Source organism: Azolla caroliniana, unplaced genomic scaffold (genome assembly GCF_043228905.1).
Source record: "Azolla caroliniana isolate FFs.n. ecotype wild unplaced genomic scaffold, voAzoCaro1.0.p SCAF_12, whole genome shotgun sequence".
NCBI classification, from domain to species: Eukaryota; Viridiplantae; Streptophyta; class Polypodiopsida; order Salviniales; family Salviniaceae; genus Azolla; species Azolla caroliniana.
The window spans coordinates 16,500,298-16,515,080 of NW_028230447.1; the positions used below are offsets into that span (position 1 = coordinate 16,500,298).

A 14,783-nucleotide genomic window follows, 5' to 3' on the forward strand; every position below is an offset into this window, starting at 1 on the left:
GATGAAAATGATACCGGAACCGGCCCCGATCCCGAAATGGATTCGGATGAAGAAGAATCGGAAGAACCGGTTACCGAAGCTCCGGAACGGAGATATCCTCTAAGAGAGAGAAGGGCCCCCCGGAGATTTCCGGAACCAGAGCACGTGCTGCTAACCGACGAGGGGGAGCCGGAGAATTTTGAAGAAGCAGAGCTTGACACACATAGCCGCAGGTGGTTAAGTGCCATGCAGGAGGAGATGGATTCCCTGCATGAGAACCACACATATGAACTTGTGGAGTTGCCGAAAGGAAAGCGGGCACTTCGAAACAAGTGGGTGTTCAAGCTGAAACCGGGAGATGCTGGAAACCCCCCGAGATACAAAGCCAGGATCGTGGTGAAGGGGTTTCAGCAGAAGAAGGGCGTCGACTTCGACGAGATATTTGCCCCGGTAGTGAAGATGACCTCCATCCGGACGGTGCTGAGCATAGCGGCAAGCATGGACCTCGAGGTAGAACAGATGGACGTGAAGACGGCATTCCTTCACGGTGACCTCGAAGAAGAGATCTACATGCAGCAACCGGAAGGATTCGAGAAGAAAGGAAAGGAGCACCTGGTATGCCGGTTGAAGAAGAGCCTCTACGGTCTGAAGCAGGCTCCCCGGCAATGGTACCGGAAGTTCGACTCCTTCATGACAGACGAAGGGTACCACAAAACGCAGACTGATCACTGCGTATTTGTGAAGAAGTTCGAAGGAGGAGACTTTCTAATACTCCTCCTATACGTGGACGACATGTTGATCGTGGGACGGGACCAGGGCAAGATACGGATGCTAAAGAAAGCACTTCACCGAACCTTCTCAATGAAGGACCTGGGTCCGGCGAGGCAAATACTAGGGATGCACATCATTCGGGACCGGAAGAAGAAGCAGTTGTGGTTGTCACAAGAGAAGTACGTGACAAAGGTGCTTCACCGGTTCAACATGTCGGAAGCAAGACCGGTGGGGTCAACACTCCCGGCAAACTGCAAGCTGTCCAGCAAGCAAAGCCCCAAGACAAAGGCTGAGAAGGAGGACATGATGAAAGTACCATATGCCTCTGCCGTCGGGAGCTTGATGTACGCGATGGTGTGTACCCGACCGGACATAGGATATGCAGTCGGAGTGGTGAGCCGGTACATGAGCAATCCCGGCAAAGAGCATTGGAACGCGGTCAAATGGATACTCCGATACCTGAAGGGCACGGCAAACATGTGCCTCCGATTCGGCTCCGGTAAGCCCGAACTCGATGGATTTACCGATTCGGATATGTCGGCTGATGCAGATACCAGCCGGTCCACATCAGGGTATGTGATGACGTATGCAGGGGGAGCTGTTTCATGGCAGTCGAGGCTGCAGAAGACGGTTGCACTGTCAACCACGGAGGCGGAGTACATGGCGGCTGTTGAAGCCGGCAAGGAAATAATATGGATGAAGGACTTCATTAGAGAGCTCGGTGTCCGGCAGGAGGAATACCGACTCTACTGCGACAGTCAGAGTGCCATCCACCTTGCGAAGAACGCGGCCTACCATTCCCGGACGAAACACATCCAGCGAAGATATCACTGGATCCGGGAAAGGATAGAAGACAAGGAGTTCGTGCTGACGAAGATCCACACGGACGAGAACGGGTCGGATATGCTGACTAAGGTACTTACACCCGACAAGCTGGAAGCATGCCGGAAGAGGATCGGATTGGAGAGACATCCCATGCCGAAGTGAAGGGGGAGTTTGTTGGGATTTACGGTCCCTCCGGATGGGATGTCCGGAGATGAATGACGGCAAGCCCGGTTGCGGTTACGGAATAGGAGGATGAAGAGTACCCGGCTACGGAGCCGGATGATGTAAGACCCGGCTACGGAGCCGGATGTTGAAGACCCGGCATGAAGCCGGATGAAGAGTACTCGGCTACGGAGCCGGATGATGTTGAAGATCCGGCTACGGAGCCGGATGATGTATGTACCCGGAGAGAGATCCGGATGCGGGGACATATTTGTGAATATGTTTGCCAAGGGCCCTTGTGGCTATATTTGTAAATAGCCGGAAAGTCATATGTGTATAAATATGACTTAGGGCAAACAGTTTTATGTGGCTGCTCATTTTCTGTTTTCACTTAGAGGGAGCGAAGTGAGAGCAGCCGAGAGAGAGAGAGAGAGGGAGAGAGAAACGAGGAGGTCGTTGCCTCTGTGTATTACCGCCGCCTGTGGCGAGGACAGCGAGCTCAAGGTCGTCGCCTTGCAGCTCGCCATTGTATACTTCTCTGTATAGTGTTGGTTTGGAGTCTTGTACTCCCGTGGTTTTTCCCGTTTAGGGTTTTCCACGTTAATCCCTGTGTTATCATGTCTTTCTCTGTGTTTCCTATTTTCTACTGCATTTGATTCGTGATTTCTCGGTTGTGGCCGAACGGTGAAGGTGAATCGGAGCGTCGATTCGCAACAAATTGAACCCATGACCTTGTCATTCCAAGAGTAAGCTCTTGCCAATTGAATTATATATTTTTGTTGGTTTTAGCTTCATCCCATCAACCAACCTTTAATCTTTCATAAACTTGGTTTTTGACATTTTTCCTCTAGTGAACACACCACATCATGACACCACATCCTTGCCACTTGGCTATGATGTATAGTTGCCACAAGTTGGCTACCATGCATGGTTATCACATAGTGTACTATAGTGAATACAATGTACAATGTCACAACAATGAAATTCCACAATGACAATCATGAAAGGTGTAGGTAGTGTCATTGAACATAACCCTTATCATTGATAATGGCATGTGATGCCCAACTGTGAAGTTCCAATTGTAGTTCAATTTTTTTGTTCCCAAACAAGGTTTCATGAGCCATAAAGGCCAACCTGATCTTCTCTACCCCTTTCTCAATACAAACAAACATGTTATTAGATGCACCATAATAAAGGCACAAATTGTTCCCAAATCAATGTTAAATCTAGATAGTCATTTGGGGCTAAATTTTGGTCATGTTAACCTCTAGTAGCACCAACTTCAAGGCTTGCACAAACACCAAATCTAGTTTTAACCAATAACCCCACTCCAATGGAGATGGAGGAAACATCTAATCAAGGACCGTTATCCAATTCTTAAAAGCAACAATATGGAGCAAAGCATTTATATTTATATTATCGTGGTCTACGACACATTGAGATGAATTGTCCACATAGACCAAGATGTGAAGTGAACCAAACAAGTGTCTATGATAATATTGTTTCCACTTCTTTGATTAGTTCTTGTTTAAATAGATTAAGTAGCCCAATATGCAACACTAGTTTGAAAGTTTCACGATGTTAAATTAATAAGTTCAGCCAATTTTTTGGAAAAAAAAAAAAGTTCAGCCAAAACCAGAGCCATTGGTTGGAAATTCCAAGATATATAGATACAATTCCTAACATTGATTCCATTTCATTGGATTGAGTTAACAATGTACAAATTCAGCTTAGTATATCTAGGTTTCATTTAGTACTTGCCTTCAATATTTTAGAATCAAGAGTGAACTCTTATTTTATGGATTGAGAATTTCCTTTGACACAAAATCTTCTTGAATAAGTTCCCTAGTCTAGTGTTTATAGAAGTTATTGATGGATGAGTGTTTATAAGAGTAATTGATGTTAAAAGATATAGCTAAAAACCTCAAGCTAATTTGTGTGGTTTTTTATGGTTTTTTAAAGTCATGAGCATTCAAGTGCATTAGGTGCTCCATCAATAGATGTCATTACATGTTGTCCCCACCAAACTATGGATGACCACAATTCAAAAATAGTTTGACGCTGCCAAATTTTTTGAGGACTTCTTCGAACTCTTCTACCTCAATCATGCTATTGAAGACAAATTGGGGAGGACTCAGTGAATGACCAACCTATCCTTTAACTACACGACCAAGTTGTGGTCTTGATCCTACAACATTTTAACCAATATGATTTTCCCCTTCTCAATTGATTGTATTTTTTCTACAAATGAATCTTAGTTCAATTGAATCCCAACCTAATCCTATACCCAACCCTCTAGATAATCCATGTTGAGATATATCCCCTCATGAATCCATGGTGCGCAACCCCTACGACACCTTTAATTCTTCGACAATATTCACACAAGTAAATAGTTTAGTCAATGGTTTACAACCCATCCATCCATCATCTAAACAAGCATGATCTTGTATCCTTTTCCCAATATTGGCATTGTAGTAAATAGCTAAAAGGGTGTGTCTCACCTTATTCAGTTTGGTGGACTTTGTCAACCTGGAAGCAAGTTTATCGATTAGTGAAGTTTTCCCTCCACACCGATAGGTGATGGATGCGCACCGTTGTATCCGTATTGATAGTGAACCAAGCAAGAGTGGTTGTCAATCACTCTTGAGCCTCTATTTTCACAACCCTAACCTCACGAACTATCACTCACACACTCTCACGTCAACTCTTAATTAAGAAACTAGACAAATCATAGGAAGAGTTTGAAAGTTAAGCATACATTTAAAGGTAACCAATACATGTATTAATGCCAAACCCAACTCTATAATAAAAGCATACAACACAAATAGAAGAGGAGCGATTAGGGTGTAGCAAATTAGCGCTTAACCTGAATCAATGTACTCACTTAAGAAAAAAGAGGAGTGAGTTCTACCTTACATTATAAGGGGAGAGAAAACTCAAGACAGAAGAATAGTTCCAAAAATAACCAAAAGTGACTTTTATAGCTTTTTATAAAGAGATTTGGTCTCTTTCACATTAGGGTGGCCATTTGGCCTAAAGCTTTGAGGGCAACTTTGTTCCATCTCCGTTTTCCTTTGGTATTCCATTGAGCTCAATGCCTACGTTGGTGTCGATGTCTTCATGAATCATGTTACACACAAGGGGGCACTTAATGTTAACATATTCACATTGCTCCAACTCTTGGCAAAGGAACCACCATTTGAGCATCCATGCTTTTGTCAATATGACCACTCATGCAAGGTGACTAAACTTTAAATCTTTCAAGGGGACCAAACTCATGCGAGACATCCAACTAACCCCCTCACTCCAACATTCAAAGACTCCAACATGCATCCTTGCCAATGCACCAATCTCCTAGAATATATGGCCTTATGGCTACTTTATTGTGGAACAGGTTAAAACATTGTTGAAAACTATAAAGATATTTATTTTGTTCCTTTTAAGGTTCCTCATAATTCTCTGAACCTTGAGTCCTTTCTTTCTCTCTCCTCATGGTTTAGTAGAAAGTGCTCCACTTAATTTTGTACAAATCACTATTATGAGTTGGCAACTAACCGCAGATTTTCATGCATGTGTTTCGCAATTTTGTATGGTGTTCAAGTTGATTAAGGGTGTACTTTAGTTATAGTGTCATTAAGTATAATTATCACGATGGAGGTTGGATACTTTAAGTATAGTTCCTCTTGAGAGTTAGCTTAGTCAGTGTAGGCTTAGAGAGCTCGACAAGCATTTTTCCACATATCGTTAGCAATAGGGCACTCTTCGTATTAATATATCACATCATGGCAGCATAAATATCACTTATACATACATATGCCCCCGCTGATCTCTCATCCAACTTTATTGCATTTTCAAAGGCAAATCTACCCAGCCTTATATTTCCCGATGCTCTACAAGAACCCAACAATGCGTACCATGTGGGAAGATGATCAAAAGATGGCATTTTCTTGATAAGGGCCATCGCTTCGTCAAAATGCCCAACACGGCCCAATAGATTGACCATGCATGCGTGATGTTGTAAAGTTGGAACAATGCCATAGCTTGTAGACATAGTCTCAAAGTAAGTTTGGCCTTCATCAATTAGACCCGCGAAACAACATGCATTTAGAAGAACCGTAAACGTAACCAAGTTTGGTTCAATACCTTCTCTTGTCATTTGTTTGAACAAGCCAAAAACCGTGGTATGCTCTCCGATTCTACCATACCCGGCAATCAAAGCTGTCCATGAAACTATGTTCCGGAAAGGAAGTTCCTCAAACACTTTTCTTGCTTTTGCAAGTGCGCCACATTTCGCATACATATCCACCAATGCAGTTCCAAGCATGTTATTGTTGTGTAGCAAACCCTCGCGGACAATTTTCGCATGTATTTCACTACCTTTCTCGGCCGCTCCGATGTTACCACATGCTTTCGATATGCTAAGAAATGTCACTGATTCTGGCGAGACACCCTCACATTGCATACGTTCAATACAATCCAATGCTTTCTCATCATGTCCGTGTTGGGAGTATCCCGAAACCAGAACATTCCACGAGACAACATTCCGCAATGGAAGTTCATCGAACACTTGTTCCGCCTCGACAAGCTTTGCACATTTGGCATACATATCGACCAACGCATTCCCAAGAATAGCATTTCTTCCCAACAAGCCCTGTCTCAAGATCTCGGAATGTATTTCTCGGCCTTTTCCGAGTGCTCCGATGCTACCACAAGCTTTCAATGTGCAAACAAATGTGATAGTATCAGGAGTGAGACCCTGGCACTGCACCTGGCGAAAGCAATCAAGAGCTTTCTCGGCATGTTTGGCACCATGAGAGGAGTATCCAGAGATTAGGGCATTCCAAGAAGCCACATCATGATATAATAACTCATCGAACACTCTTTGAGCATGCTCTAGCTCACCACATCGACAATACATATCGACCAATGAAGTAGCAAGCACAACATCTCTTTCCAACAACATTTCGTGTTGTCTCGATGTAACCTCTGTATGTATTTCCTTCCCTTTTTCAAGTTGCATCATGTGGCCACAAGCTCTTAAAAGGCATGACAAAGTTACCGAATTAGGCAAGCCTCCTTCGTGTAGAATCCGTCGGAACCGATCGAATGCTGCCATGTTATGGCCATTTTTGACATATCCAGCAATGAGAGATGTCCATGAGATGACACTTCGAGACGAAAGCTCATCGAAAACTTGTTGGGCAGCTGCCATGTCCCCAGATTTCGCATGCTTAGCCAACAAAGCATTTCTTGTAGAAGTGGAATGTTTCGACAAACCCTCGCTTATTACCATGAACTTTGCTTCCTTCATACACATCCAGCTTATGCTTAGGTCAAAGATTCAATGCCTCCACAGAGTAATCACTATCATATCCTCTCCCCTTGGAATGAGCACCTCCACAATTGCCCCCATAATTGTTCTCTGTATTAAATCTCTTAAAAAAAACTGATTCCTTTTCTCACATTTATGTACAAAAAAAGGAGACAATTCTTCATCTTTCCAGTTGCTCTTCCTTAACCCAAAATCGCTGGAAAAGAAAAGAAAAAAGTTGCGTCTTTGCCACAAATTATGCACGAAAGCTTGTTCATAATTTCACCTTTTCTGACCCAAGGTAATGCGTATATTTTATGTGTATAAAGTACAGAAGAGATACATATGTATATGTACATACATATATAGCACTTTGCTTACACCGCCATCATCAAATCTTGAAACCTTCACAGCTCAAAAACAGAGCTCCAAGCTACAGAAGTAAGCAATCCATGTCCTACTCTGTTTTACTGTTATTATTTACAGACTAAAGGAAATCCCATCTAATGTCTGGTACGCAAAATACACACACACACACACACACACACACACACACATACATACATACATACATACATACATACACACATACACACATACATACACACATACATACATACACACACACACACACACACACACACACACATACATACATACATACATACATACATACATACACACACACACACACACACACTGCATGCATCATAGATGTGTCTTTTTGTGATGGTGGCATTGGTGGTGTTTGCTTCTTCTTAGGAATGCCTCTCTCCATGGGGCTATTCTATTACGCTCTTCGGATGCACACATGTGTCACATGTCTCGCCCGCCCGATTGAAAGAGCCTTCTCCAATTGCTGGTTCGCACCGACGTGTCGAAGAGAGGACACCAAGATAAATTGGATTCAACAAGAAAAGGAACTACGTCATTTGATAAGAATTTGCGTCTCCCTTTGTCTGATTGCGTGGCACATTATTGATTGGCCTCGTTGCAACAATAAATCAATCAAACAAGCAAACTTAGCATGATGATTGGAAACAACTTGCTTTTGTTCATTGGTTGGATTCCACATGGCTAACTCATAAATGTGCTTTATGGCTACTCTTTGTGAACTGGGCTCATTCTCTAATTGGTTCAATGATGGTGGTGCGAATGTGTAACTCATTGGCGAGACCAAGTGTCGTAGTACAATACTAGGGAATGTGATGTTTATTGGTGATGAAAGGGAGTGGAACTCGTTGCAAAAGTGAGAATGTGTGGGATGACAAATGCATAGGTGAGCATGGAGTTAGAGATGGTGATGATACAAGTGAAGGTGTGTCTATAAGGTGTTTATTACCTTTTTGCCAAGAGATGATGTGCATATTTAGTAAGGGAGATAAAAGAAATCAATATAAACAAGAGAGTGAGGGCTGGACAAACAAATAGGTTCTATTATTTGACCTAGAGATAATAGTTTATCAACCAATCTAGCATTACTTGTGTAAGTACAAAAATCACTAAATCTTTAACATTTGTGAAAGCTTGAAAACACCCTATTAGCCATCAAGGCATGTTGGCCTTCTCTTTAACCATTCCATATTCCCCCATAATGTCTTCATTACATCATGGGTTGACTACTTCCATACCCCATTTTTTGGCCACCTTCTCAATAATTGGTTTCTCCTTCATTACATTTCCTATGCTAGTATTCAACTCAATTGACAAAGGTTTGAATTCAAAACATCGCAAAATAGGGATGCCATGCTTAAATTTAAGTGGCCTATTCAAAGAATGCACTTTGGGACAAACTGTTGAGATGACGAAATTGCTATGATCACAAAAATATGGTATGTCACAAACTTTTAAGCTCATGATGAGGTATAGTGCGGAAATCCTTTAATAATTTCTAAAAGGAGACGATGCTTGGCTAGCATATTAGTGCATTCCAAAAAGTAAGTTTAACAAAGACATGAAGATTGACGATCTATACATTTATTTTCGATGCATGGTAGCTCAACAAGATCGTCATGATCATCCATCAAAAACACAATTCCAATGTTGTTGGTTCAACTTTCCATGGGACTTCAACTAAAACTCTTCCATCACCAGAATTATAAATGAAATTGGTGATATCCCCATCTAAGTTGCATATTTTGGGTTGACAAGACGCATACACACAAAATTGCCCCTCACCCCTAACTTTCATCACAAGGTTTCCGTTCAAGTCAAAGCTCTCAACACATCCTCCAGAATTCATCATATTGAGTAGGCCAATTGGAGCAAAATATACATCTTTCGCAATATCTTGCAAAAGCGGAGCCATAGTTAATATATCATATTCTAGAGGCTTCAATGTCATGTTTATGCTCTCATTCATATCTAGTATGAAAATCTTATCGAATTTCTTCGAATACATTGCAAAAGAGCCCCTATCATGTTTGACGGAAGATCCATGATTCCACTCAATGTCTTGAGGAGACACATAGGTAGAACATGGTACGCAATGAACGGGTGATGGCAACATGTCACGCTTTTCACGACACCAACCACCTCCTTGACAGTTAAAAGCCCCAACCACGCCTCCACACTACAAGAGATATAAACAACCACCAAAAAACATATATCAAAATAAACCCTAACCATACCTCAACATTAACTGCAACAAATAAACACATGCATTCCTAAGGAAAAAAAAACATTTACCTTGTTGAAATTCCATATCTTCAAGATGGTCATTCCATCATGCACTGGATCCAAGAATAAACAATCTCGCGTCGGTAAAGCAAAATTTGAACACCGAGGTATGGCTCCATTAGGAAATACAATTTGCTTCAATAAAGCAAAATCATGTTCTCCAGGCTTATCGCTCACGTATATAGGACCGCCAGAGATCGCTCTGGAAGCCGCATGGAAATATGCAGCAGGATGCGTGGTTTGAAACATGTCCCAATCTGGATATATGAATTGTCCAATCCATAGACTATTATATGCACAATGGATCATATGTAAGCCTTGCAACCATAGCGAAGGGGTTCCATTCTTATCTTCTGGCCAAAAATCATCACCTAAATGGATATAATCAAAATGTCATTTCTCCTATATGAGAACAATTACAATCATACAATGTTGGAATAAAAACCTAGAAACAAGTTTCAGTTTGATTTGCATACTTGCAAATTTTACAAGCCACCTTTGAGTTTTGTAGAACATATACTTTTTAAGAGATTCTAAAATGGAAATACTCTTCAGATTTTGATAACCTTTCTCCTGAGAAAATTTCCGAATTATGAACAAACGTTTTTGCGCTTTTTTGGAAAAAAAATGTCTCTCTCCAACCACCACATTATCTCATGAACAGAGGATAACCCTAAATCCTGAATAACACACAAATTATAAATGAAATTGTTTTTTAATCTTATGTAAAAAAAGTTTTTCTTTTACCCGAGGAATCATACCAAGACTGAAAAGCTAACTTGAAACCCAAAACCGTAAACCTAATCGCATGTTGTAAGTAGCTATTGGCCCTGTTTTGGCTCAAACCGAACCGAACCGTTAAGCCATGGTTTAACGGTTTATCGGTTCCAAAAAAAACTTTAATGGTTTGGATTATTAATAAACGGTTTGGTTTGGTACTAAAACTTGGGTTTATCGGTTTATAGATTTAAGTGGTTTGGTTTAAAGGTTTATTGGTTAGCTTTTTTCCCCTCTTAATGGTTTATTAATGTTTTTTTTATTGATTTAATTCACATGACTGAAATGCTTATTTAATTTAATGGTTTAATTAAAGTTTTTTATTGATTTAATAAATTTAACTTACATGCTCATTTAAAAGTTTAAATAGTTCGACTTTAATGGTTAGGTTCAATTTTTTTATTAAATGGTTCGGTTCGGTTTCAACTTTTCCATTAAAACGGTTTTGGTTTAAATGCTTTGAAAGTTCATAAACTGTTTGGTTTGGTTTTTGTTTTATCTAAATGGTTTAGTTTGATTTGAAGGCAAAGAAACCGAACTGAACCGAAACTGAATTGGGCCCATTGCTAATTGTAAGGGAGATCTAAGAGAAAACAACGGCTAGGTAACCCTTTTCACATTCATTTTGAAAACCAGGAAATGACCACATTGATCCAACAACAACTTACCAACTCGACCCAACGATATCTGCTCTGTTCCGAGCAACATGAATTCGTTACAGTGTTGCATGCTGGCTATTGCTCCAGTTCCACCAAAGTTCTTCCGTAATGACTTTGCAAATGCCCCGTGATATTTACGAGCAAGTTCCACCCTTCCCCCATAGTTCTCTGATAGCATCTCCAAAGCCTACATAAGTACAAACACCTCTTAATGTTGTTACTTTCTACAAATACTTGTCACATAACCCATGCACAGCAATTCTATTAATGTTGCAATTCTCTAGTTAATTTGCATAGATTCATTCCGAAACCATGAGATAAGTAAGAAATCTCTTAACGCTGCTAATCTATGTGACTTCAGAGCATAATTGCGCACGATCTCCTATACATTCATGGGACATTATGCACATTCATTGTAAAGGAAAGGGTAAGCACCATATCTCATACTGTGTGCAAAATCTCTTAATGTTGAAAATCTCTTAAACTTGGTTAAGTTTGATTGCAAATCTTACATAAGCACAATTTCTCTAAAGGTTGATAGTTTGTACACATTCATTTGCACAATTATGCACAAAATTTCATCACTTGATTAAAACTTACAGCACAAATATGTATATTAAATCCAAATCCTTCATAACCATATCACGAAATCTGAACTTTCGTACCTTCATTGCAAAGCTATCCAAATTAACAGAGGAACTAATTAGGTTAGCTACCTAGTGTGTGGCACACCATATCAGTTATCATTGCGATTCACAACGAAACTAAGAACCATAAGACTTGCCTGTATCACATCCAGCTTCACTCCCGAAACTCCAGTCCGAGCAAGATAAGAATGCATGCGATCATAAAACTCGAATGCATTTTCGGGTGGAATGATCCCGATCAAGTCATCAACAAGCATATCAACTGCAAGATCTTCCATTGTAGTTATCAAGCCCGGTGACCTCACGGGTTGCTCAAGCACAGAACCAAATGATTCCTCGGCATCAGTCCTTACCCCTCCCCAGTAACCGAGCAATGCATGCCATACATATACATCCTCTAATGCCACAAACTCCTGTTTCAAATCACCTATGAAAGCTTTCAAACCAGTGCAGCTTTCATTATTACCGTCCTCCTTTCCATTATATTTGGTTTTTCTTGGTCCACAATTATGTGGTTGGATTGATAATTCAATGCCATTCACCGGAGATGCATGACCCTCTGTTTCATGCATCAAATTGTGGCTGGTACTTGTATGAACTTCAGGTATCAAATCAGGATTGTTATTAGCATGGATTTCATATATAAAACCATGGTCACGGTTGTTAATAGCATGAACATCATGTGTCAGATCAGGATGGTTGTGACTAGCATGATCATCACGTACCGAATCACGGTTATTGCCAATCACATAATTATCATGTATGAAATCGTGGTGGTTGTCAGTAGCACGAACATTAGTATTGCAATTAGTTGCACCCATATCTGGCATGCTAATGCAATTTAAACCTACTACTACTTCTTCTTCTTCTTTGATCATCATCTTCTTTTGAAGATTACTTTTGATATAGCCGGAGAACTTTTCATTCTCTTGTATCTTACTAAGTCTACATGGCATTTGGTCGCCGGCTTTAGTATATCCGGTGGCATCGACCGAAGGATCATCATGATTAAAGCTAATGGATTGCCATCCATCATCAATAATAACAAACTTTGGGGGAAAACCACCATCGGTAAGAGACTTTATACCATCCCAAATACCCTGAGGATCCACTCTCAGATAGAAAGCATCCCATGTGCACCAACCAAAATGGTTCACTATTGGAGGGATTAGATGGTTCTTGTCTTCCAGTAGAGTGAAAGTGCCCAAATGAGCATGAATGACCCTCATGGCATCTTTAACTAACATGAAAGGATCAATACAAGCATGAACATAGACACAAGACGTGAATGAAGATTGGCTTACCTTAGAAGATCCACTTTCGACACACACATTTACATTATCTTCCTCCCCTGCTTCTAAAGTAGCCACAAATCTGCCTTCATATATGGGAACCACTGCTATATAGGGGTATCCTTTGATCCCATCATCACGACCTTTCTGATGGGTGTCTAGGATCAACAGTTGGGTTTCTCTCTCTACATCGCAGCCGTTCATTCCCACCCACTGTGTTGTCCACCATACTTTGAACCTGAAAATGCTTGTGAATCTTGTCTCAAGTAGCTTCCCTAGAGAGAAGACATGTCTGGACTTTTCAGCTGTTGCTTTGAACCCTAGAAAAGCACCTTCTGAGGTTGCTGATGAGCAGAGATGAGATGGGGAAGGTTCTGCTCCCGTTGGGCAGAGGGAGGAAACTGGGGAGATGGTGACATGGAGAGGTACTTCATGTAAGAAAGGTCTCCCATGGTATTGTAAAGCTCTCTGGTTAGATATCACAAAACCAGATGATGATGATGATGATGATGATGATGATGACATACTGAAGAAGAAAATTGTGCAGGAAATTGGATTTGAACTTGGATTGATGGATATAATGAAGCAAGGAGGAAAGAAAGATCAAAAAAGAAGAAGAAGAAGAAGGGAATGGAATGATTTGATTGAATGGTGATGATTATGCAGCAAGCTGCTTCCATTTGTTGTATAAAAGAAAGAAAGAAAAAGGACAATGAAATTGGAAGGAACCAGAAAGAAAAAAATGGTGGCAGAATTTTGGGTGACAACATCAGGAAAACCCTAAAAAACAAAAAGCTAAAAGAAAAAAACAGGAAAGAAAAAAAAATGGTGACTAGCTGCTAGAACAATCTCTCTCTCTCTCTCTCTCTCTCTCATGTGTCACCTCCTTCCTAATCAAGCCTAACTAAGCTAATTAGGTCACACACTCGGACCAAGCTCTAACCTAATAAGCTAATTAGGTCACACATTCGGACCAAGCTCTAACCTGATAAGCTAATTAGGTCACACACTTGGACCAAGCTCTAACCTGATAAGCTAATAATTAGGTCACACACTTTGACCCAACTCTAACCTGATTAGGTCACACACGCACTCTCTCGACCACGCTCTCGTCATGCCGAGCATCTAGAGTTGGTCTCATGCTTCTATTGATGTGGCAAGTTTGATGGTTCCGCCAGAAATCCTTAGTGACACGTCATGGACAAAAGCAGAACAGACAGACTCAAGTTAAACTCCTTAATAAAGGGCACACTCAAGTTAAAGCCCGTAATTAACTCTATGTGTTTTTTTTGTAGTAAGGGTTTAGTGTTGCTACAAGAGTTTAAAGATAAAAATATGTTAGGAACATATCACTACGAGTTCGACAAATGGGTTGCATCGAGGAAAACCCACAAAGAACATTTACATTCACATTCCTTGAGTTTGAGCACCACTTTGCTCTACTCTCATTGCTGGATCAAAAATTGGTGGGGGTGAACAAGGTGTTAATATTCCTCGAGCTTGTCAATCATGACAAGATAACAAAAGTTGGTATTCAACTGGAAGATGACGATGATGTAAATGGACTATTCAAAGATTGGAATGAAGTAAAGAGAATATGCCAGCAATACGACAAGCATGAAATGACCATCTTGTCCAGTGTTACAAGTGAATCTATGGGGTTAGATTATTATTATGTGTA

At 40.8% G+C, this 14,783-nt stretch overlaps 2 protein-coding genes across 2 annotated transcripts; both read right to left on the reverse strand.

The window, feature by feature from the left end:
- Nucleotides 1–5,512: 5,512 nt before the first annotated feature.
- LOC147857254 (pentatricopeptide repeat-containing protein At2g03380, mitochondrial-like) lies at nt 5,513–6,949 on the reverse strand. The gene has a single exon (XM_087328146.1). The coding sequence runs from the start codon at nt 6,947–6,949 to the stop codon at nt 5,513–5,515; it is 1,437 nt and encodes a 478-aa protein (XP_087184272.1).
- A 2,050-nt stretch (nt 6,950–8,999) lies between these two features.
- On the reverse strand, nt 9,000–13,699 carry LOC147857255 (galactinol--sucrose galactosyltransferase-like). The gene is made up of 4 exons (XM_087328832.1): nt 11,948–13,699; nt 11,173–11,350; nt 9,737–10,098; nt 9,000–9,620 (listed from the first exon to the last, which is right to left on the reverse strand). Exons 1-4 carry the CDS (start codon nt 13,625–13,627, stop codon nt 9,072–9,074), a joined length of 2,769 nt encoding a protein of 922 aa, XP_087184958.1. The 5' UTR covers nt 13,628–13,699; the 3' UTR covers nt 9,000–9,071.
- Nucleotides 13,700–14,783: the final 1,084 nt, after the last annotated feature.